Source organism: Xiphophorus maculatus, chromosome 16, assembly GCF_002775205.1.
Source record: "Xiphophorus maculatus strain JP 163 A chromosome 16, X_maculatus-5.0-male, whole genome shotgun sequence".
In the NCBI taxonomy this organism is placed as follows: domain Eukaryota; kingdom Metazoa; phylum Chordata; class Actinopteri; order Cyprinodontiformes; family Poeciliidae; genus Xiphophorus; species Xiphophorus maculatus.
This window is the reverse complement of record NC_036458.1, coordinates 15482808-15508593: the sequence shown is the minus strand read 5'-3', so window position 1 is coordinate 15508593 and position 25786 is coordinate 15482808. Positions and strand designations below refer to the sequence as shown.

The 25786-nt window shown below is 36.7% G+C and overlaps 1 protein-coding gene across 5 annotated transcripts; it reads left to right on the top strand.

Annotated features, from left to right (window-relative positions):
* The first annotated feature begins 12830 nt into the window (after window positions 1–12830).
* sgsm3 (small G protein signaling modulator 3) lies at window positions 12831–25411 on the top strand. Of its 5 annotated transcripts, none has more exons than XM_014471513.2 (22): window positions 12831–12937; window positions 13016–13072; window positions 16443–16532; window positions 16661–16746; window positions 17382–17445; window positions 18190–18401; window positions 18560–18667; window positions 18868–19011; window positions 19124–19319; window positions 19431–19576; window positions 19767–20000; window positions 20081–20263; window positions 20361–20516; window positions 20601–20655; window positions 20743–20792; window positions 20893–21045; window positions 21145–21215; window positions 22101–22149; window positions 22283–22368; window positions 22492–22614; window positions 23405–23465; window positions 24328–25411. In XM_014471513.2, exons 3-22 carry the CDS (start codon window positions 16526–16528, stop codon window positions 24409–24411), a joined length of 2268 nt encoding a protein of 755 aa, XP_014326999.1. In that variant the 5' UTR covers window positions 12831–12937; window positions 13016–13072; window positions 16443–16525; the 3' UTR covers window positions 24412–25411. The 5 variants fall into 5 exon arrangements, with proteins under 5 accessions (XP_014326999.1, XP_023205356.1, XP_023205357.1 ...); XM_023349588.1 differs by having other exon boundaries at window positions 12833–12937; window positions 13061–13072; XM_023349589.1 differs by lacking the exons at window positions 12831–12937; window positions 13016–13072 and adding an exon at window positions 13705–13769.
* Window positions 25412–25786: the final 375 nt, after the last annotated feature.

Below are 25786 nucleotides of genomic sequence, written 5' to 3'. Positions count from 1 at the left end.
CTTTATAATGTATCTCTTGATGATTAAGTTTATTTCCAATAACATTCTATTTTATTGAGATTTCCTGGATAGAAGGTTGAATTATTTACAGTGTACGTACACCAGTAAATAGTGACAGACAATTGTGATTTTGTTTTTGAGTGGCATGTCTTAAAATCCAAATTAAACTTCTAGTCCATTGTGGATGGACGGATGATTAATTGATGAAAAACTCAGACATTCCCAGACATTTTACACACATGACACATTAAAAACTGTAAAAAAAATAATACACCACCACAAATACAGATTAATCAGTTACAAGTGTCATGATCTAAGTTGTGTGGCTAAAAAAAACATCTTTTTATGCCTCCTTTTTGGGTCAGATCCTAATCATATTTTGTTCATTCATAAAATGCCGATTAGAAAAAAAGTAGCCAATTTAGTCAGCAAATTGCACAAGTCTTTACTTTGATTTAACGTGAGTATTGAAAAGGCTGATTAAGACTTTACTTATTTATCTATTTATCACCGAGGGTACCACTCTGATTTCATTATGTCCTAGAAACATAATGACAAAAAAAAAAAAAAAACTTTTGTCTTATGTCTTAAGAGAAAATCAATCAATCAATCAAATTTTATTTGTATAGCACATTTCAGCAGCAAGACATTTCAAAGTGCTTTACATCATTACAAACACAGAATCACAATGCAATATAGAAGTCAAGTTACATCAATAAATTTGTAATTGATTACATTTCAAATACAGTTCTAAATAGGTAGGTTTTCAGTTGAGATTTAACTCAGATTTAAATGAAGATACAAAACTGTTGCTGGCAGGAGGCAGATTTGTGTAGACCAGACAATATTATCCATTAAAATTTACTTTTACATTACTACTACTAACTACAATCAACTTGTAACATTATTTTTTAAGCATGTGGTGTTCCAAATACACCTTTATTGCAATATTCCAACTGTTTACAAATAAAATTTTGCTCAGATCTTTTTTTTTTCTTTGACAAATTTAAGCTATGTGTACAATGCCAGCGTTATGTCCTCTGCAACATGTTTGCATTGTAAGCGAATTGTTGAACTGCAGTCTCATGGAGCAGTCTGGTGACAAAATGCTGTTGTACACTATTTTGCAGAGCTGCAGTGTCACAGCTGCCGAGCCTGACAGTCTCCAGGAGCACTGAAATGTATCATAACAGGAAAAAGTCTTGCATTATTTATAGTTTCATTCTAGGTTGCCAGGCTTTTCTTGTAATCTTTTCAAGTGGTATTGATTAATGGTTCTTTCAGAGTTTTTCTCTTTGAATTTTGTTAGCTTTTCCACTCGTTAGTGACTCAAAATATTAGCAGTTTGTCGTATGAAACGTCAATGATGGAACGTCAGCCTTTTAAAACCCTTTACATTATTTGATGCTATTTCAGAGTTATGTTTCTGTTGATTTTCTGAGTAAGAAAATTTTATAAATTTGCATGCAGACATATTCAAAGGGCTATGTGTGAGGCCGTGTACATACTAATGATTATATCCTGAGGCAAAGATTCAGTAGTAGTTTGTCTGTTTGTTTCAATAAATGTTGACTAAAAGCATTGATTATATATTTTTTGAAAGCTGTGCAGTGGAATCTACTGAAAACTCAGACATATTTCAGGTTTACCACTTAGTTTGGACACCTAATAGGATGTCTTCTCATAAAATATTGTTTAGTGAATCCTTAGTGGAAACATTTCAGGCACTATTTAAATCCAAATTGCACCTGGGATTGAGATTAATCTTGGCTGCACAATTTTACAGTCGTTATTATTATTATTATTATTATTATTATTATTATTATTATTATTATTATTATTATTATTATTATTATTATGTTGTTGTTGTTGTTGTTGTTGTGCATCACACTTCTAGTGCTTAATTATCATGACTCATGCCTCTGAGTTATTGGCTGCTTCCTTTGTTTTGTGGTGACTTTGTAGCGGAAAAGACTTGGAATGAGTTAATCAAGGGCCAATCAAGAAATTGTCTTTTCCACTTGAAGCTGCAAGTCTGCTCTCTTCCCACTCACACACTAATATATTCACACTGATCAGCCTCTCTACAAGTACCCTCCTTGTTGCTCTCCTTCATACCACCAAAACTGCGTAATTTATTTTTCACATAAACTTCAAAAGAGCTAGAAAGACATCTTGTGGTTTTCACACTCAAAGACTTCAGCTGTGGAAAATTAAAATCCGTTCAAGTACAAGGCTCGTTCTTTGAGGGCCAAATGTTTCTTCTCCTGCAGTTTATGTACTTATTTAGTCATTCATTTGTTCATTCATTGACTCAAACAAGGAGTAACCATACATGGATTTAAAAGGAGATATCACTATCATTATATTTTTTTTGTCTTTGGCCCTGGTGGCTCTGATACATAGCAGCCTTGCCTCCATCAGTGAGCCCCAGGGCAGCTATCCAGTAGCTTGCCGCCATCAGCGTGTGAATGTGTGTAGGCGTGGGTGTGAATGTGTGATTGACTGAATGTAGTATGAAGCACTTTGGGTCCTCTGGACCTGATACAAGTACAGGCCATTTACCATGTACCACCTGGACTATTTCAGACAATTTTAATAGCAAATACAACTTTAAGGGCTGAATTTCTTCTGTTCATTATTATTTCATATTACATCCATTTTTGCTTACGAATTACACATATGTGATATATCTATTGAAAGGGGGTTTAGCTTTGTAAAACAGCAGAACATAGCAGTGTTGCTCATGCATTTATCATATGTTATTTGCAAACAGATGCATCTTTGATTGGATGGGTTTAACAAAGCTCCCTTCTTTACATTTGAAAAGCACACTATGAAATAAAATTAAGCTTTGGCAGCAGTCGAAAGTGCAATTATACTCTAAATGCAATAGCTGAAAAATTAATGTGACAGTTAAAAACATCTTAGCTGGTACCTGGCTTCCTGATAGCCTTTCACGTTTGGAGATGTATGCTTTGGTGTCATTTCTTGGCTCAGAGTATAAAGTGAAGCTCTATAGGGCAACAGCAAATACTGCCAAAATAGACTTATTTGCATAGTATTTCTTTGCTAATTTACACGACGCACAAATCTTGATTATCTTGGATTTGCACAAAGGACTGTGTGAGCCTTGAAAGCACAAAGGATGCATCCTTCAAGCCTTAAAGTTCTGCTACTACTATTCTTCAGAGCAGTCCTTCAGAAAAAATTGATTAAATAGCATCCTTGACATGTTTGGAAATGTTAGCATATCCTCCCCCACAGGTGTTTGCTGTGTTGCACAACAAATACAGTCTAGGTTTGCCTTGCAGCATTGGATACCAAATGAATTACCTAAAGTAAATATCATTCTGGTCAAGGTTAATATGAGGGTCATTTTCTTTTTCTTTTTGTTGTTGATCTTTTATGTTTTGCAAACTTACAACTGGATTAAAAGTTAGATCAAAGGCAAATTAGTAGTGTATGCATCTCCAGTTTGTTGATTAATAACCTTTCAAATGTTATAGCTTAGTAGAAATTCATGCAAATCTACTAGAAGGTTCTATGCATTCAAGTAATCTATATTCATTAACAGTGCATAACATCTTGAAACCTATGTGATAAAACATTGTCTAATGCAGGAGCATTCACACAGATGTGCACTTAGCAATTTAGCTTACAACAGCATCGGTGACTGATGGTGTTCCTCCCACACACTTTCATTATTTTCATGCTTTTTATCTATTAGGGTTTGACATGAGACCCTTTTTGCAAACTGATGACATGACTTTATTGCCATTGGTTTCAATACTGAATCATTTAAACACCTGCAGTTATTATATGTGTGATATAAGTTAGCATATGGATTAGGGACACCCTGTTCTTTTATCCTCTTAGGGTGCACTTAGTCACAGATAGGAACCTCCCAGACATGAATGTGTGGATATAAGTCATGGACTTATTCATTCCCAGTGATACTGTTACTGTAGCCTCTTTTTTTCATGGTGGATTAAAAAAACAGTCTTTTTTTTTCATTGCAGTTTATTAAATAAACTCTTGGTAGAAAATAGGAATAAATAAAATACAAAAAAGCCACCACATACATTTGTTGCTCTTTGAACATCTCTTTCGGCCATAACTTAATCTGCACATGCAAACACATTCATGTACACAAACCTTCTGCAGATTAATAGGTCAGTGAGAATTATACCAAGGTCATGCAGTGCGCGTACGCAGGGTGACAAGAGGTGGGGAGGATTTGCATTGTTGCATCATCCTTTGATCTGTGCCTATCACGTCAAATTATGGTTGCCCTTCTGCCTGCCAGACAGCAGCAATATGACAGTGAAGGAGTCAAGTCCCAGAATTGCTTCAGCATCACAACAATATAAAGCACACAATCAATGAGGAGATGTTCACAGTTCTGGTCGGAGGATAACAATGCCATATTATTTTTGGGGACAGAGAGGGAGAGAAAACTGTCCTGCAATCTCTACTGAATAGACTCACTAACAATATTCATAATAACAGCTACTAGCAGGGTTATCCTGATATCTGCATAATTCCCTAAATACACGAGAAGAACAGCTTTGGTTCACATCCTGTGCATGTTGCTTCTTTCATGAACCTCCAGGGTTTTACTGACATCCTTCCAGTTTTTCATTCCATTTACAAAGGGACTCGGTTCATCTGTTTCTGCAAACAAGCTGTACAATACAGTGCCTTGTTATCCACTGAGGATGTCAGCTATTCATGTCATCTTAACAATGAGAAAATTCCTTAGAGAAAGGATTTTAGCTTAAAGTGTTAAATATGATAACATACAGCTTTATCCTGGCACATTCTTACCCTTTGCCTGTTTCTCTTCTGTAGCAACCATAAATATTTGGAATAGATATGTTTTTAGAGTAGTATAACTATCTTTGTACTCAGTATGAAATGTATTTATTTCATACTGAGATGAAAAAAAAAATTGCAATAGATTATCTGCCAAAAGTTTTAGTTGAAATTGATACATTGCCATGTTTATTTAAATATTTCATAAAATATCAGTTATGCATCACTGAAAAACTGTGGTCTTTCGTATAACTTTGGAAATGAATTGGCTACAGCAATGAGATGTAGTGTGGTGATCCTATTTTCTAATCTGTTTAATTATTTAAAAAAAATTTCTTAACCGTTGGTGTTTAATCATTAATGAGGGCGACACAGAACAACATATTTTTCATCATCATCATCACACAGTATAAATCCAGCTAGCTCACAGTAGCTGATATCAAACTACTACAGTTGCTGGAAATTACACTGCATCTAAAACCAGAAATTTTAACCCTCAAAGCAAGTTATTTTTGTAGTATTATTTTCTTTTAGCTCCCCCATCACCTTTATCTCTTTTTGCTCTTTGATGATTTTTACTACTTATTATTTGAATATTAACTCTCATTGCTTCAGCCTTCAGAATACGGTGAACAAAAGGAGAGATACTTTCTTCATCATTCAATTTCTCAACATGTGGAAATAACTTTATTAAACTTCTACAACAGTGGGAACGAGTAGAATTACAGAAGGTATATGACTCATCTATGTCCTGTGGTGGAAAAATTATTATAAGTTTACATCTGCTGATTATGTTGCAATTAAGTATAATTAAATGCTCGTGAACTCTCACCAAAAGAACCTGTTTGGGTTACACACACAAGATTGGAAGTTATCTTCCTGCAGCTGCATGGGAACCAGACTGTCTCTCCCATGTTTTGGATCCCTTATCTTTGGTATAAAACCTGTGTTGACTCTGCCTGGTAGAGCTTTTCATTCAGAACTGCTTTATTATAGATTGTCTTAGAATCTCTCTGTATTGTGCACCATTATATGAATAAATCAATAAACCTGATTGAGTGATTTCATCTAACAGTGCTTGTAAATTATTGTTTTCCACAACAATGCGCAGCTGGAAATCTGTGTCCAAGCTGTAGACATCAGTGTTGGAGCAGGTGTTTCTTTTTTGGTCAGCCCCATCTTGGTCCATATTGATAATAGATTTGCTTCACTTTAGATAGTGACATTGATATTTCAGTATTTTCCAGTTTGTGATAGGCTTATGTTATGGTGGTTGTTGAAAAGCTGAACTTTTTTTTTTTTTAATTTCAGGGGAGGCTGACATTTTCAGTCTTTGTATTTGAATGAATAAATCTTTCTGAGATCAAAGAAAGCTGAACCTCCACCCTGCTGAAATGTAAGAGAATAATGTAATCTGTGCTACCCAAAGAATTTAATAAACAATCTCCACAATTTTTGATAAGAAGAAGGGGTTAAATCCAGCCAAATTTATGCCAGACACTTCTTGATGCCTGTAGCTGTGTGTTATTATTCTGAATGTATAATCTTAAGTAAATCAGAGAAAGTCAATGACTTATTTTTATTCTCATCAATCAGAGAAGTTCATGCTGATTGTGTAATCATTCCAGCATGAAAATAAACCCGTAAAAGCTAATAATTAACATAATATTTAAGCCAGTGTATGTAAATATCCATCGTACAGTCACTATAAAATATGAACATCAGTATAATGTACTTTGTGTTTATAGTTATTAGACTAAGTGTCCTCATTTTTTGCAAGCACTGTACTAAACATAATTAAATTACAGATGTAAAGAGAAGCATAATGCAGTTCTTTTACTGTGTTACAGGAATGACGATGCCTTCGGTGAAGCTCACCCTTTCCGCTGAGCTATGTTGTGTCATATCAGCAGAAATGTGCCGACTTTATTGGTCCTCTGCAATAATGTCAGTCTTTTATATGGTACTTTCAGGTTAGCATCCAAAACTTGTGCTGCAGCTTTATGATTAATAATCCATTCTTACTTGCTCAGTATTTTATATCTCACATAAAAAGAAAGGGGGAGTCAGATTCCTGCTTCTACCTTCTGGCATTCGCTGTCCCCTTCCACCGCTGCATCTGTCGTCGGACTCACCTCCTCGTCATCATGTCAAATCGACTCCCAGGGTATGTTAATGTCTCTGCATATTTGTAGGAAAAACTCTCTGTCCTACTTTCTCAAAACCCCAAAGATGATAAATATGGTTTGACCAAAAGTTTTAAAACTGTGGGATTATTATTTAAGGCCCTTAACACTGATGTTGTTTTCCCCCTAGGTATCCTTTATAGGGGATAAAGAGGGGAAGACAAAAGGTCGTAGAAGTTTCCGGACCCTCTGTCCGATGTTTGTCTTAGTGCAGCTGCAGGAACAGGATTCTCAACATTGTCTGAGACTCCTCACAATTCAGAGAGCTTTGTGAACTTTCAACAATACCTCAATCCATTTTGATGATATTCCATACTATTTGGGGTTAAAGTCAGGTTAGTCTGCCAGCCAAACTAGAACACTGATAGTGGGGTTGTTAAAGTATTCGTGCTTTCAATAGAACGGGCAGGTGCCAAGTTCTGCTGAAGAAATCAACATCCCCGCAAAGCCTGCCTGAGGCAAGCATTAAGTGCTCTAAAATTTGTTATAGATGGCTGAGCAGCTCGGTCTGAGCTGACTTTGAATTTTTTTAAAAACGCAGTGAACCAACAGATGATAAGGCTCCAAAAATCTTTGCTGACTCTTAGAATTGGACACTAAATAAGATGTACTGGTCAAACATTACACTGAGGTTCTGAACTTTATCATAGGAAGCCACTGCAACATTATCCAGATAAAGCGATTGACTTTTTCAGAAGTTCTGGTCCAAAGACGACAACTTCTGCCCTGTCAGAATTTAAAAGCAGAACATCTTTATCCAAACTTTTTATGTTTTCAAGACATGCCTGTAATAATAACATCAGAAATGTAACCAATGCGGTTTGCATGTTCTCGCTGTCCATGCATGGGTTCTCTCCTAGTACTCTCCTCCCATGGTCCAATAAAGGTTAAATGGTCTCTCTAAATTCTCCGTAGGTGTGTGTGAATGGTTGTGCATGGTTGTTTGTCCTGTTTGCCTCTGTGTTGCCCTGCTACAGACTGGCGACCTGTCCAGGGTGTACCCTGCCTCTCGCCCGAAATGTCTTGCTGGAGATAGGCACCAGCATCCCTCCCAACACCACTAGGGACAAGGGTGTTAGAAAATGGATGGGTGGATGTATCCAATGCTGTTTGAAGATTTTAAGTGTATATATAGTAAAAAGAATTGGCCATGTGGTACTCCACAAATAACCCTAGAGAATGAAGAGGATTTTTCATTACATGAAGAAACTTGAATCTGTTGGACAGATTAGACTTAAACCAGCGTTGTGCTGTTTTCTTGATACTTATATGTTCAAACCTATGCACAAGAGTTTCATTTTTTATTGTATTAATGAAATACATGTACTTGCTTTCTAATTAAATCAAATGTGTTTGCTTTATTTGCATGTGTTTTTTGTTTGTTTTATGACTTTTCAGAGTAATAGCAGAGAAATCTAAGTACTGTATACTATTTAGCATACAATGAAATAGTAATAAATTGGAAGAAAAAAAAGAAAGAAATCAGAATTTACCTATTTATCGATATTTGAGTTTGGGGAGTGATCCTTCTAAAATTGTCTTAGAGGTTAAGCTTCGCTTCACAAGCATTAAAGACCTAAAAAACCATAAATACCACTTCCATTACTGCACTCGAGAGAAATCACTTGCCATTTCGATGTGCAGCCACAGAAGCCCCTTACCCTTCCACTGCAATCTCCCTCGTCCCAACAGAAGTCCCCTGAGACCGGGAGAAAACAGCTGTGTGAGAGACTTCTGATCTAAGCCTTGCTTGACCCAGCCGGAGCTTATTTGCATAGATGAACTAAAACATGTCAAAGGCAGAGGCCACATCATGCAAGTTACATAAACTTGTGCACTGTGCTCAGAGGCAGCCCTGAAACGCCAACACGACAGCAGGAATGTGCAGATTAATTAACGTGCTGCCATGGTGTCAAGTAAACTCAAGCTGCAATATGCAAATTAAAATGCTAGAACGTACATGAAAAGCATGGAGAGTGGCACCTCTGTTGCAACAATCGAATACATCTTTAAAGATAGTAGAGAAATTTACATAAGCAGGTTCATTCTCTATCATCTAGTCAAATTTGGTTCCTTTTTGTCTTCAGTACTTGTTTGTGCCGTGGAGCAACGCAACACTGCTATCTTCTGTCCTCAAAAGTAACTGCAAGACTGCAGCAAATTGCACAGATGTGAACAAGTGGTCCTTGATGTCTTTCTTTCTTTTTTTATCTGATGCAATTTGCTGATTCGTCTGGCTACAAAAACAAAGTTTATTTGATCAACCGAACAGACCAGACAACGCCCATGTTCTTTTTTCCCTGTATTCTGCTCTTATGACTAAACCCTTTTCAAAGGCAGATATGTCTTGGGGGGAGGTGTGGGAGATGTCGTCTAAATTATTTCGAAAAGTCTAATTTTTTTATTTTATGTTATTTTCTTTCCATTTCCACTTGTACACCTCCCCTATTGATTTACATAGCAATCCCTTCTGCTACAATCATTCCTACACTGCACCAATAATTTTAATTAATCCTAATTTCTATCTCAACGTCTTATATTTTATAATTCGTATATTCCGATATTTTAATTTTTTTCTCTTCCACCACAAATCTACTATCCCGCTTTTTTTTCTTCAGTCTCCATCTGTCTTTTAATTCCCTGCCTTGACATTTCTCCCTCTCCCTCTAGCTTTCTGTGCCTGCCTGACGTCATGCTCACTGCAGTACAAAACCCAGGACTTCCTTCACTCCACACATGATTCTAAAGATAATAATAATGCCAGCTAGGCAAGTGAACACCTCCAAAAAAAAAAAAGAAAAAAAGAAAAGAAAGTAGAGCAAGAGGAAAGATGTGGCAAAATATGATTGAGCCACACCCACACTGTTGTGACATGTCAGGTGAATGAACTGCCTGGACCACTGGGCAGCAAACTGCAGGCAAGGTCGATAGCTTCAGCATCTTTAATGATGTGACTCACTCTGGCATGGTGCGGCAGACCTAGCGTGCAGGCTTAGCAGGCAGCTTAAACAGGGAGGACTGTCATACTGTGGTGTCAGCATCCAGACGCAGAAGGCAAGGCAGTCTGAGAAACAGAGAGTCTGGTGATGTGGTAAATAGACATTTATTTTTAGAGGACCAAGAACTTTTGAATGAATAGATGTCTGTGGCAAAGCAACATGAAAGAGGAGAAAGGCAGCAGGAGCTGAGGGGTAAAATGTCTTGCAAATGCAATGATGAATGGAAGAGATAGATCCAGGTGTTTGTCACTTTAAATAATCATTGAGATCTTCTGCCGAAGAGTATGCAACATGTGTTTTCATCTACAAACAATTAATAAAGAGCTTAAAATGAAGCAGCAGAATGTTGCTATAAATTAGAGTTATTTAATTGTTGGCACGGTCATCGTTGACTTTTCAACAAAACTGGGCCTTGCTGCCTGTTGTGCTTAGATCCTCCACATAAGGGCAATAAACAAGTACAAGATTTGATACTAGAAGTTTTTGAGGAAAGAAACAAGTAAGGAAGTAGCACTGCAAGAAACATAATAAATGATACAATTATGGGAAGACAGGAAAAGTTGTGACAAACAGCTGATGTATATATTTCTTTATTTATGCATAGCAGTAGCCACTTTTAATTCCTTTTACATGGTTATGGCTGTTTTTGTCATTAATTGCTCCTTTATAATAGTATAATAAAAACTAGTCAAATTCCATAGGTAATTTTTGGCTTTGGAGTGTTTATTAACAGCCCCCATCAGACCAACACTTTATGTTCCTCTGAATACATCGCCGCTTTAAGCTTCAGCAGCTAAGCACAACCTTCTGTCATGCATCCTCAGAGGCTCCTCTGAGAGTCATAGCAAATTACTTTACTCTAATAAACCTTCCACTAACTCAGGTTAAATTAAATAGAAGAAGAGCTGGGTGGTTGGTTTATGAACCCAGTCCTGGACATATCAATGAATCACCTGCTGAATGCTGAGGCGGTCTACCTTTGCCACCAAACTGGCTCCGATTTGGCAAAGGTTGTGATGTTATTCAGATTGAAATCTAGATTAGTCCCAATCAGCTTTCCAGTTGTTAGGTCTATGCATCCTCATATCAAAAACCTACCTTGTGGGTAATGGAAAATTAAAGAGAAGCAATAAAAAAAAAGAAACTTAGCAGAGCCTCTAAAATAAACAACTGTTTGAGATTAGTATTTCTATATACATATCCAGCAGCAGTCTTGAGGGAATGAAAGACTTGGAATAGCAATTAGTTTCTCCCTTGGCAGGAGTGCAATGTTAGCCTGAGGGTAATGGGAAGAATTCCTCTAAGACCTAAAGGTCATGCTGGCTGAAATTGTTCTTTGCTTTCTCAGTGACCCTGTTTGTCCAAAAAATTTCTATAAAGTCCCTCTGACAGTAATTGATCAGGCTGATCTTTTGGGTTGAAATTGGTGCTTCCATCAAGCAACAGATGCTCAAGTAATGTGAAATTTGGCACATTTAAAGAACAGGCCAACAATTCAAGTTCATGTCATCGTTTATCAAGTCATTTAACTATTTTTGTGGCTCAACTCAGTTCCCTATTGCCTACCTGTCCTCTGCTATCAGGGAGTAATACCATGTTAATAAATTGTTTGAAATAACACATCTAAAACAGAAGCACATTTGAACAGATAGTATCTTTCATTCCTCTCGAGTAATTTCCATATCTGACGCCCCTTTTGGTAGGTTCTGACCACTGCAGGCTGTGACCGTTCTGCTTTAATTATAGAGATGCTATGACTCACCTCTCAAAGTTTAACCTATGTCAAAATGGTTTATATCAGTCATTAAGCCACCCACATACTGACAGCTGTCCAATTAATAACATGAAATGTGTTTTAGGTCTGCTTTTAGTGGTCAAAATATTATTGCTAAGCTTTTTAAAAAGTAACCTGAATCTGGGGCAGGCGACTGTGGACTTATCATTGTACAAATTGGCAAAAGTTTTATTGTACTTTTAGTGAAGGGTAGTGCAGAGGAAACATGCTTAAAATGTTTAAATATGTATTTTTGTTCATCACACATAACAATGCTAAAACAACCCATTTTCAATAAATAAAACAAAATGAATTCAAAACAAGTAATGTCACAAGCAAGTTATACAATAAGTGGCTGTCTAAAGACACTTTTCAAAATTCTTCTATCCTAAAAATTATATATATATTTTTATTTTGTATTGAGTTTCAACTAATCTATAGAAGTAAGTTTTGTCATACCAATGTAACCGAATGTATTTCTTCCTATAAATAGTGAAGTAGGTTCACTGTAGAGAAAATGTAGAGTCTGTTTTGTTTGACTATTTAATTCTACACCTTTAACAAGATTTTGTCAACAAAGGAAGCAATAATCACAGACATATATTTATAGGGGTTAAAAAATGACACCACAGAAGGGTAAAACGGAACAGACACAATGGCAGACTAAAAGTGTATAGATTTGTTTTTTGTTTGTTTGTTTGTCTGTGTTTTATTTTATTGATATTGTTTTTATTTTTAAAGCAAGAAAAAAATGTTGTCCTACAAAATAACAGTTAAAATAAGAAACAGGAAACGAATAGAAAAAATATATAACGGTATTAAAATTGTAGACATAAATCAGACTATTCAATTGAAAACCTAATCTATCTGCGCAGATTATTCAAATGTAAAACACAACGCACCTTCTGTGGGATGACAGACTTTCTATAACATACGATGTCGTTTGAAGTTCTGCTGTAAATCGTGACTCCCTGCTTTTCTGGCTCCGTTATGAATGAGGGGCGTGTCCATGCGTAAATGAATGGAACACATCAGCGCCATCGTCACACGGTCGTGGTCGCGGAAGGATATTTTACACAAAAGGTGCTGCTCCGGGATGTAGAACAGGGAAAACCCTTGCGGTGTAGGAATACACAGGAGCTACATCTCGTCTTTAGCAGGTGCACAACGTAGATTATGTCAGTAATGAGAAGCGAGTGATAAGCATATGCTATGTTTTTTTTCCCCATATTCAACAGCAGAACGTATTTTAAGCATAACCCGGATCCCTATCTTTTCTCCAGGGCAATGCCACGGTAAGTAAAGTGAATCGGCTGTGTTACGTTGTATGCAACTAGCAAAAGGCTAAATGTAGCACGTATGGCTAGCATCTGGAGACTCCGAGAGTACTAAGAACGCCATTCTCTGAATTGTTTTGAACTCTATAGATGGGAAAGTGAGCGTTTTTACTGTTTCATTTGGTCTTTTACGTCCGCGGACAAATGTCAACGCGGATAAAATGTGTTGCATAGGAAAATGTAGTACAGCGTTATCGGCTGCTCCTGACGTCAGCTGTGGCTTGACGTAACGGTAATTTTATCAGCTGACAAACTGCATTAAAACCACAATAATAAACAACAGCAGTAAGTGCTTGCACTGTCAGTGTTTCATTTGTATCTTGCATATAACTTGGGTCTCTTATCGCTTAGATGTCATTATTCTAATGTGATACTTTTTTAGGAGCTAAAAAGACGTAAGCTTCAGAGATATTCACATACAGAAATGTGAAGTCACTCATTTCTGCAAATGAGTGACTTCACAATGCGCTTTTGATTTGATCACGATCTTGAGGAAATGGCAAGCAACAATATTTTGTGACACGTGTCTTAATGAGGAAAAATGAGTCACCAGTGTTTGGGTTACTATGAGGAACAACTGGAGGCGGTGTTCGGAATCGCAGTGGTGGTTTTTGCTCGGCACGGTTTCAGGGGAACACAAAACTCTTTGATCAACGTGAGTTTACAGTGTTGCAGTTTAAAGCTGCTGTTCTCGGCGTGCTAATTTTCTGCAAACCAGGATGTTGGTCATTGCTGCTGGTATGGCAAAGTGTTTGTCTACTTTCTGCAAACATAGCAGAGCAAAGCCACACCTATTGAAGCTGAGATGTTCTTGTGTTTACTGTAGTAAGTGATTCAGCTTCATGGCAAGTCATAGTTTTACTTCTTTGAAAGAAGATGGCGTTTGAGCTAGTCAATAGTCATTTTTCAACCCAGTCAGTGTTCCTTAGCTCCCTACTGTGCCGATTGTAATCAGAAATAAATAATGCATCTTGCATATTTCTAACTTGAGCAACATCTGGAAAATAATTTTACATTTATTTAGGATTTTTGCACACTTCGATTGGATAATAATTTACCAAAATGTTACTAAGAATCATAGGGTATCATCTAATATCTTATATTACTACCCATATTTGTTGAAGAACCCTCTGATCTTCCAGTCCAAACCTACCTTATAGAACAGAGCACAAAATTACTGAAGAACTGTTTTGTTTTGTTTGTGGAACTTAAAGTTTGCTGCCGTCACCTTGGTAACTAAACTCTCTTATCAGGATATGAATTACGTTTGTTCCAGATAAGCATGTGGCATGATGAGATTTTCAAAGTATGATAAACTTGATTAAAAATACCACAAATACAGCAATGGCACACAAACGAACATTTAGGAAATTATTGACTATTCGATTTTGGTTCAAAGAAGGAAAGTAAACACCTGAATATAGTGGCTCTCATTGTCATTATGCAGAATATTCTTTGCCATTCTGGTATTCAGTGAATTCAGTGAATACCAAAATGGCATTCAGGTATGCCAGAGTGGAATCTGGAGCATATCTAATACCACTATTAACCTACAGCGGTTAGTAGTTTGGGTTATCTCCTCAGGTAGCCAAATTGCAGTCAGCTTCTTAACAGACATACCACTTAGTGAGGTGTAGTAACTTGCCTTCTGCAATGATGTCCTCATTACAGTATTTACCAATATTATTGCCACCACAACATTTTCTTATGTTGTGCAGCACTAGCATGATACTATCTCTTGTGGAAATATCAAAAGGACAAGAAATATGTTAATATACTTCTGGTTAGCCCATACAGACTCCAAAATTAGTGATTAATGCAGTAAAACAACTATGAATTGTTTACAGTTAAGTCGTTCTTTGTTACGAGAAGTTGTTTTTTAGGTTGTGTGTAAATGGCTTTCTTTGTGCAACAGTTTGCAGGAAGTATTTTACAAAGTTCACTGGCATGTGATTAAACCGGTAATGTTGTAAGGAAGTGTCTACACTTCCCTTATCCCCTAGAGTTACACACAGAGCTTCTCTGAAAGTACTTGGCCATCCTCCCAACCTCAAATTGATTTATCATCTCTTAAGTCTTAAATCCCCCTTCAAATGCTACGGGCCGGCTGCTAGAATGACTCATTCTTCCACGGGGTTTGCATAGTGGTGAATTTCTTTTCCAGGTTAGTTTTGAATGTTGCTTCTTTAGTTTTTACTTGGATTCAAAATGACGTTCCTTCACAAAGCTGTACAATCGAAATAGGAAAGGAAATAATAAAAAAAAAAGATTTATTTTCCCATAACGGTAAAGTGCTTGGGATATATGGACAGAATTTCAAGTTTGTTGATGTCAAAGACTCATCGTAAGCAACCTTTGGTACAGAAAACTATTTGGTAGTATTATATTTGATATGCACATTTTCTATTTTTTCTGTTTTTTTATTCTTGTTAAATTTCTAATGTACAATAATGGACTGTTTTATATTGTTCTAAATCATTCAGGTTTAACAATAGGAGCATTGGTGCAAAACCAAAGCCACTCTGAATTGTCTTTGACTCATACTAAAATAGAAATTGTTCAAGTAGTGGACAAATAAAAATTGCAAAGCATGTCTAACTTTACCAAACAAGTCACACACTTATAGAAATAAATTTTATTGTATCTGAGTTGATGTATTAGATAAGTCTTTGGTAAGTGCAATTGCAAAAGGAAAACTGCCAGGATATCCTTTTTTATCTTTTATGTTTTTTCCCCCTCTTTTCATTTGTTCTAATGCAGAGTTCCTTAAATTTATAAGAAATAGGGATGCAAGTTTGCAATTGAGTTGATTAATCTTATTGATCGACTACAATTGATAATCTTGCATTTTCTTAAAAAAGCACAACTTTTCTCTTGCATCGACAGAGATGTATGAAGGGCTGTTTTTTGTATGATATGCAAAATTTAAAAAAGAAGCATGTTATATTTTAATATTGTGTGTCAACTGTATTAAGTACTGACTGAATAAACAATTTTCTCACACATTATTAAATGTAGAGATGTGTAGAAAATATAACAAAACATGAACCTAATGCTCTAGGTTGCTGAATAGAACAGAAATAGACAAGATGTCAGCAGATTTGAATTGGCTGCACATGCTCTGACTGTAAGGATTTGTCTAAACTAACAATTAGCTTTTGATTTTACTACAGCGTACTGTAGCGATAAGAACTATTGATTCTTGGCAACATGTTTTATCTTGTGTGGAAATGCTCTTGCACTCGTTCATTGTCTAATTTTTGATAGCTTTTTTTAGTGCTGTTAAAAGTACACAATAAATTAATTTGCAATCTGTTTTCTTCCACAGTTGTTCCACAGACTGACCGTCACCTGATGTCTCTTCTCTGGATGGTCCTTTGTCTCTCTCTGTGACCTCAGTTAATCAACAAAATGTCTGGTAATTAGAGCCAGCATTTTTTTTTATAAATAATTTATTGTATGCATTGGTCTATGCTAGCCTTTTTACTTTATTATGTTAAAGCTTGTTTCTCACATTTACTTATTTTTTTCCCCTCACTGTGTTAGGTACTTACACACCAGCACCTGGTGGATCTTTTTCGGCTCTAACCCCAAGCATGTGGCCTCAAGATATTTTGGCCAAATATCATCAAGTGAGGATCTGATTTAATTTTAGCTGCTGAAATTAGTTGATGAAATTATTTTGTAAGTCAACAAGATAGCATTACAAGAGAAGACATCTCCAAAATATGTTTTAATGTTAGATCAGTTACTTATTTTAGTAACTGAAGCCAAAATGATAGTCCAGTATAAGTAGTTTCTTATTGTAAGACGAGAGATGATGACTAAAGTGAAAAACTTAAAAGTATACCATAATTTTCACTTAAACAAATATGTTTGTGGACAGTGTTATGATAGTATTCTGGTTTAATTTGCACATTTTGAGTTCTTTTAAACGAAGCATATTGTTCCCATATTTTTAGCCTGAAATGGATATTTCAGAGGGAAGCGCTGTGAGGATTAACAAATCGCTTCCCTGTGAATCCGTTCTGGTTCAGCAGTTCTCAGTTCGATTCAGTTTTGTTTTGAAACAACTAGCAAAAATGCAAACAGTAATTCAAAGGATGTGTTACTATATGGTATTTTTCTTTAAATAAATGATGCATGGAGTTTATTACAGTAAAATCAACTGTTTATTTGTTGTAGAATGTAATCTTTGCCTGTTGTTCTGATACATCTTATATAAGGCGTGCCTAATAAGAAATATGCTACTATGTTGTCTCTACAGAAAGATTCTGCAGAGCAGCCTGAACAACAGTATGATGAGTTTGGCTTCAGAATAGATATGGAAGGTATTTTATACAAAAAACATAACCACAAGCATTTTTCCTTTAATCTTCTTTTTATAAACATAACTGGTAAAATTCCCCACATATAAATGAAGAAGAATGACATCTTTGTATGTTAGTATAAAGACTACACATACCGAGTTCATGTGATCGCAGAGTCGTTTTTCACTATTTTTTTTCGTCCTAATGGATGAAAGCATGTTTTGTGTTGCCTCTAGCACCACGTTTAACCGTCAGTGTTGCAGCTGTAGAGATGTCTTTGTACTTCCTTTTTGTCACAGTTACTGATTGCTCAAAGTTAATGTAATTTCTCTAAATGTTTCCAAGCCGTGCTTTTTCTTTTACCGTCACCAGAACAATATTTGTGCTGCTTTTTCTTACTTTAATTACCGATTCTTATCAGTGCTGAGAAAGTCAGGCTTATGTACTTCTTCAATTAATTCTTTTTTTTTAAATTATTATTATTTTACAGGGAATCTTATTTATCAGTGTCGTTACGGTTACCTTTCACAGCACTAGCATGTCTCATTACATGCTCAGTGCTTTTCTTATGTTTGGGAGCTTCTGTTGTATACCTTTTTCATACTCAGTTAATAACTGCTACATGTTAATATCTGCTGTAATTTTGTTTTGAAATGCTTCTTTTGTTTTTGATTCAATCATTCTTATTTACAAAAGTACTTCCTAGTGTTAACATTACTGGAAAGGCTAGCCTTGCTAAATTTGGACATTTTCCTCTCTTTGAAGACGATGGTGAGCCCAAGATAAGGTTGGGCACAGAGGGTTCACCCCAGCGTGAAGACCCCCAGCAGCGGCTTCGCTGGCAAGCCCACTTGGAGTTCACCCATAACCACAGAGTGGGGGACCTGACCTGGGATCTCATCGATCCTGTCCTTCCACAGTCAGAGCGTCTGCGTTCTTTGGTTTTTGGTGGTATACCTCACAGCATGAGGCCTCAGGTAGACATCCTCACCAGAGGAGACATGTTTGTTGATTTGACTAGACATGGGGCAGAAAGAGCTTTTCCTACCTATTCTTAATGATGTCAATTTTAATGCCAAAGACTACACATACTGACACATATCTAATTTTCTCTTTTGTTTCTTAAATTATTTAGTTATGGATGCGTTTGTCTGGAGCCCTGCAAAAGAAGAGGACCTCAGAGATTTCCTACAAAGAAATTGTCAAGAATAGCTCTAATGATGACAGCAGCACATCTAAGCAGGTACAATCTTCAACAGTATTTAAGTTCACTGTATGCATCACACCCTAATTTATGTATCATTTGATATATATCAAAATGTTTAGAAATTACTCTTTCTGTTTGTAAATCCTTTTTTGTTGAAGAAAATGTTGGAATATAAATTCCAGGTGACATCAGTTATAAGTTGGATATTTTTTAAAACAATAAACTCTGCCTTCCAGATAGAAAAAGATCTGTTACGGACCATGCCAACCAATGCATGTTTCAGCACTCTAAACAGTGTGGGAGTCCCAAGACTGAGGCGGGTACTGAGAGGTCTGGCATGGCTCTACCCAGATATTGGGTACTGTCAGGGCACTGGCATGGTGAGAACATATAATGGCACGTCCTTAACTGCACATTTACACAATCTCGTTTTTTAACTTTTAGTTTTTGGCCTCTTTGTTTCTTCATTTCATAAATGTCTTCTTCATCTAGGTCATTTCCTGCCTGCTGCTCTTTCTGGAGGAGGAGGACGCACTGTGGATGATGTGTGCTTTGATCGAAGACCTCCTTCCTCCGTCCTACTTCTCCTCCACACTCCTGGGGGTCCAAACAGATCAGAGGGTTCTGCGGCAGCTCATCGTTCAGTACCTCCCTGCTCTGGACCGCCTCCTCCAAGAGCATGACATAGGTAAAAACTGAAGATTAATTATATATTTGGTTTATTATCTTTTGTATTGGATGTAGCATTTAATGAGTTTATGATGCGTTCTTTGAAACAACGTCTTTCTTTTACATGCAGAGTTGTCGCTAATCACATTGCACTGGTTCCTGACGTCATTTGCCAGTGTGGTGGACATCCGTCTACTTCTAAGGATCTGGGATCTGTTGTTTTATCAGGGCTCGGTGGTGCTCTTCCAGATCACACTGGGCATGCTCAAAATTAAGGTAGGGACGCTACACCTGCCTCAGTCTCAACAGGATGATACAGTCAAACACATTTTCTTTCCCCCTAAATTAGAAAAACATTGTGTGCATAGTTGGAACTCTTTCCAAATATTCTCACCAACGTGTAAAACGAATAAAAAAGTCTATCATTATTAATTATTATTCTTACTGAATTTTACTTTGACTCTAGGAGGAAGAGCTCGTATCATCAGAAAACTCTGCGTCCATTTTTAACACTCTGTCAGACCTGCCAAGTCAGTTAAAAGATGGGCCTGCAGTTCTTGGAGAGGCTATGCGGATAGCTGGGACATTATCCCAGGAAACGTTGGAGGCTCATCGTCACAAGCACCTGGCCTATATTCTTAATGAACAGGCACAGCTCAACAATGGAAACAATTCCACACTCAATACCAATCTCAACAAGGTTTGTCGTATGCTGACATGCCTGAATGTCAGTCATGTTGACTGTCTAATTAAGGTCCTTTTGTTTTTGTGAATATTTAGGTGGTGAGGAGACAGTCCCTGCGCAGGAAATCCACCCTGACCTCTCTGCTGTTTGGGGAGGATGAAGCTGATGCCCTGAAATCCAAAAACATCAAGCAGACAGAGTTAGTTGCTGCTCTAAGGGAGGCTATAACTCGTACTGCAGAGCACTTCCACTGTCTAGACCCACGGCATTCCAGCACTGTAGGTCCAAACATTGCTTTGCACTTATAGACTTTCACTTTGTTATTGTAGTACCCTGTTTTAAGAACCCCATCACTCTTTGTCCTTTTCTCTCCAGGATCTGACTCCAGATTACTCCATGGAGAGCCACCAGAGGGACCATGAAAACTTTCTCGTGGTGTCTCGTAACAGACGGAGACGAGCAAAGGCTTTGCTGGATTTCGAACGTCATGACGATGATGAATTGGGCTTCAGAAAGAATGACATCATCACTGTGAGTTACACTAAAACGCATACTACTGTTTATGATGTATAAACTCATCCTTTTCACTTTCTCCACCTCATCTTTCTGTGTTAGATCGTTTCACAAAAAGATGAGCACTGTTGGGTTGGTGAGCTCAATGGCCTGAGAGGTGAGTGCTCTTTATTATTTCATCATTAAACATTACATTGCTAATTTGTTTTCATATACATTATTTATTTTCTCCCTCGTGTCATAGGTTGGTTTCCAGCCAAGTTTGTGGAAATTCTGGATGAAAGAAGTAAGGAGGTAAGTTATCAGATGTGGAAGCCTGTGCACAATATGTACACAGCTTTGGACATCTGTTCCTTTGAATATTCTATGAACTGGTGCACCTGCCTGTGTCCAGTACTCATTAGCAGGTGATGACTCGGTGACAGAGGCAGTGACTGACCTGGTCAGAGGAACCCTGTGTCCTGCCCTGAAGGCCATCTTTCAGCATGGATTAAAAAAACCCTCTATACTTGGAGGACCTTGTCACCCATGGTTATTCATAGAGGAGGTAGATTTTTTTTCTCCTTATTATGGCCTCATAAATGAAATGGCTTTTGTCAGGTTCAAAATAGAAATGTATTATTCTACCTAATGTGCTTTTCCTCAGGCAGCTAGTAGGGAGGTGGAGAGAGACTTCAATTCTGTCTACTCTAGACTTGTGCTTTGTAAAACATACAGGTAAATGCAATCTACACTGATTATATTTTTTAATTAAAGATAGGAGAGCCACAATTTGCTTTTATTCATTTTTTGATAAATCGATCTCCACTAAATTAATATCTTTCCAACAGAAAAATCCAACCTTTTTATTTGGTGCACCCCTCAGTATAACCTTCTTACTACATCTTTTTATGTTAAATTTCTGAGAAGTATTTATTGTTTTTTTGTAAAATTATTCAAATTAAATTCATTTAGTTATTCACAGAATCATAATGTGATGCAAATTGAATGAATGTAAATTTATTTGAGCATTTGCATGTTGACAAATATAAGTAGCCAGTAAGTCAAAAGTTAGGCTACAAACGGGTAACGATTGCAGCACAGAGTCGGTATCTGCAGCTTCTACACCACTTTGCTGCTACGGTTGTTAGGAAACGTATAGAGCATCCGGACCTACATTTATAATTCAGTACCAGAGACCACTTCTGACTTTGAAAAATTCTATTCAACGCCTCACTGGCTAGGAATCAGACACCCCATTCGTCATGTTTGATTTGAAATGGCACAGACACACACATTGCTGTGGACTATAGAGAGAGAGACGGCACATACAGCACTTTAAAGGAAAATTGCAACTACTGTTAAAAATTATAAGAAAAAAAATGAAGTTTTAAACACAGTTTGTCCTCTGACTATATTGATGGATTTTTAAAGTCTGTAAATCATTGCATCAATAAAATAACATTTCTGATTAGTACTTACCAATTTGCAGTTGCAACATTGTTAAGTGACCTGCACTTCTCTGCATACTAAATGTAATATGTAACAGGAATGTGTCAGAATATTAATTTGTCATCACACTGGTTATGGATGCATCAAGTCACTGTCTCTGTTGTTTACTAGGTTAGATGAAGATGGAAAAGTGCTAACACCTGAGGAGTTGCTGTACAGAGTGAGTGTACAAAACGGTCCAAAGCAATGATTTTATTTTAATCTAATGAAGAAGTAGTTTTTTCTTTTTGTATGTTTTTCACCCTAACTGATGTCTACATTGTATTAAAATTAAACCTGTCTGTTTTTTCTAGGCAGTGCAGGCTGTAAACATGAGCCATGACTCTGTACACGCTCAGATGGATGTCAAATTCAGATCTCTCGTGTGTGTTGGCCTAAAGTGAGTTTTCTCACAAACACACACATGTTTACAAAAGGTTTCACATATTAACTTCAAGAAATGTAGATCATTTTACAATTAAGTAGAAATACTTAGTTCCTAACTTTGCACCTGTCTCTCTAGTGAACAGGTTCTTCATCTGTGGTTGGAGGTGTTGTGCTCCAGCATGGCTGCTGTAGAAAAATGGTATCATCCATGGTCATTCCTGCGCAGTCCTGGTTGGGTGCAGATCAAGTGTGAGCTCAGGTATTAAGATGGGTGACAAGAAACCAAAATATTAAAATGGCAACAGATTAGGTTGTTAATTTCTCTGAATCCAATGGAGACACTAAACATGCCTACTAGGCCATCATGAATAGGGTGGGGACCTCTTTGATGATAATGTATGGATGTCTATTGTTATGCACATTTTTGAAGGTAGATTTGTCTGTTTTAAAACGTTAAGGGTCAAGAAAACATTGATAACGGGTAGCTCTGTAATGGGATAAAAATAGGGAATAACTAAGAGGAATTAAGTAAATCTAGTTCACAATCAAATTCTTTAATATAGACCAAAAAACATCAGGTGAAAAAGATCATTTGAAACTTAAGCATTTTTGTCCTGTCTCAAAACAGTAAATAAATAATTGTCAAAGTGTCAAACTTTAACAATTGTTAGCTTTTTTTTTTTTTTAACTGTACGTGTAATAAGCTTAGGCCTCTGCCTACACTTTTCACTCTGAATATAAGTGTTAATTTGCTTGTTTACATTTGTTGGACAGATTGTAATACTTGACAAAAATTAATATTGTTAAACAAGCTGTTTCAATTTACTTTGCTTCTGATTTCCATTTGGGCCAAATTAAAACTCGTTGAAAGGCAGCACTGTTTGAATTTTAATTGAATTCTCCCCTCTTTAAGAGGAAGTTTGCACCAGTTTAAATACTGTTTAGCGTGTGGATAATGGAGTAAAACTTTCAAAAGGGAAACCTTTTGAAATTACAAGGCCATGGTGTTGAAATAAAACCTCTGGCCACTTTTGCTTCTGTGTCCTCAGGGTACTGTCAAAATTTGCCTTCAGTCTCTCTCAAGACAGTGAGCTGCCTGACAAGAAAGTGGTGAGTAAAAGACATGATGATAACATAGCAGCAAAATCAATCTAATTATCAGAACAGCCTGTTCCGTTGAGGAGAGACAACCTTGATGATGTCATACCATTTCAGAAATCTGCTATTCTGAAAGCAGAAGTTATGGATGTGCTGGTTCAGCATCACCTCTTTAGTTGGGATCTCTAGGTAACCTGAGTGAGACTGTGGTTGCTTAAAAATGACAAAGATTAGCAATTAGTTGAAGCCAATTCACGGTTTCTGCTCCAAACACAAAACCTCCACACTGACTCAACAGTGCCCCTTTATTTCTGATTCAGATTTCATCCCAAACCACACATGCCCCTTAGGTCTTCTCATCGTCCGAATAATTGGCCAGATAAAACAGAAAAAATTTATATATTTTGAAGAAACATCAATTTCTACAGATCTTCATAAGCATACACAGTCAAACCCCCAACAGTTGTATACAACACTCACCCTAAATGCTTCCTTTTACTTCATCCACAGAGTTGCAGATACCATGAATTGATACTAATACAGTTTTTTTTAATGTCATGTTCAAATATTTCTGTGGAAATCTACAACTAACCCTCTTTTTCCCTCATCATATTTTGCCGTTTATCTTCCTCTCTCCCTTTTTAGTAGTTAACCAAATTAGAATTAGATGATGCATATTTTTGTAAAACTAACTTGATTATTTTGAAAACTACCGTAGGGCGGGGGGCAAAAAAGCAACCATTGATATTTCTAATAACGCAAGAAGTATTCATGCCGTTTCAACTTCAAATTTTGACACTTTACAACCACAAACCTGAAAACTATTTTCCTTTTTCTGTATCTAATTGTTTTGTGTTTTAATGTTGTCTTTTAGGAGAAAGAGCAGAAACCACTGAAAGAAGGAGTGCAGGATATGCTGGTGAAACATCACCTCTTTAGCTGGGACATTGATGGCTGAATGCACAACAGAATATCTGGTTTACTCTCTGTGCTGCATCTTGGTATTATGCTGGTGTAGATTCTCGGCCATTCAGGACATAACAATCCAAAGTTGTTGGGCAGAGAGCAACTGGACCTCTTTTTTTACCTTTCACCAAAAGACTTCTTCAGTTCTGAAGATGGTTGGAAGCAACAGGCTCATAAGTAGTAGTCAGAGGAATCTCATGTTACTTCCAAACTTGTTTAGAAGTGAAGAAGTCTTTTTGGTGAGAGGTGAAACAATTTTTTAGAAACTAAAGAAATCCCGTTGCTTTGTACTCTACACTAGGGATTGCATCTTGGTGTTTCTGATGTATTTTCAGCTTCCAATTGCAATTCATACCTTGGACAATTCTTTGTTAAAGTGACATAGCCACTACAGACGTGTTCTCACCCTGAGAGTCATGGGCACTAAATGCACCAAAGTAATGACTGAAACCCCAGTAATGTCCATTTGGTTTGTAAAGGCTAAAGTTCGGTGCATACTTTATTTTTTATTTCTGTCCCGTTTTCAATGTTTTGCCACCAGAGTTAAAAATATGTCTAGAAGGCAAACATTCCTGTTGTACAGAATAATCTGTACTGCTATGCTGTATTATTTCATGAACACTACTTTGTGCATGAATTGTAAGTGCACATTCAACACTGTTTAAACATGATCCTCAGTTCATTATGCTGTAAACTCGTATATTTTAGGACCAAAATAGGAACATTCCTAACCATGGGGCTGTAAAGATATAAACTATTTTTGCGAAGAATGTTACTTTCCTCAACTCTCTGAAATTCATTCCATGTCAAGTTAATCTGTCGTCATGTTGCACATGCCAAGAAAAGCCTTTCAGATGGTTATCATGAACTCTGTGTCTGCTACCATAATAAGGGTAGTGAAAATGCACTTATCATGCATTTAATGTGTAGGAAGTAGCTACTTTTTGTGTTACATCAATATGTGTTACATTAAAACATCTATATGATCAAAATGTTGATGGTTTTTAGTTCTCTGTAGCAACAGTTTTTCACTACTTTAATTTGTAAAAGTATTAAGAGAACTGTTTCTTACTGCACACGTAAGAAATTGAATTGATTGTTGAAAATGTCAACTTAACATGATTGTTGCCATAGAATAGTGCATAACCTTAGCTTGAACACTATAAACTTGAGGTCTATCCAGAGATGTTAACGTTCCCACATTTAAATGCACAGAAGAAACGTCAAAGCTTAAACTTTGAAAATACATCTGGTTTAAGTTTTAAAGATAAAATAAACACTGTTATAACTCTTGAACTATGCGATACCTTGAGTACTTCAAGTTCACAAAGCTCAAGCAGAAAAGGTTTCACTCCCTTTTGAACGTT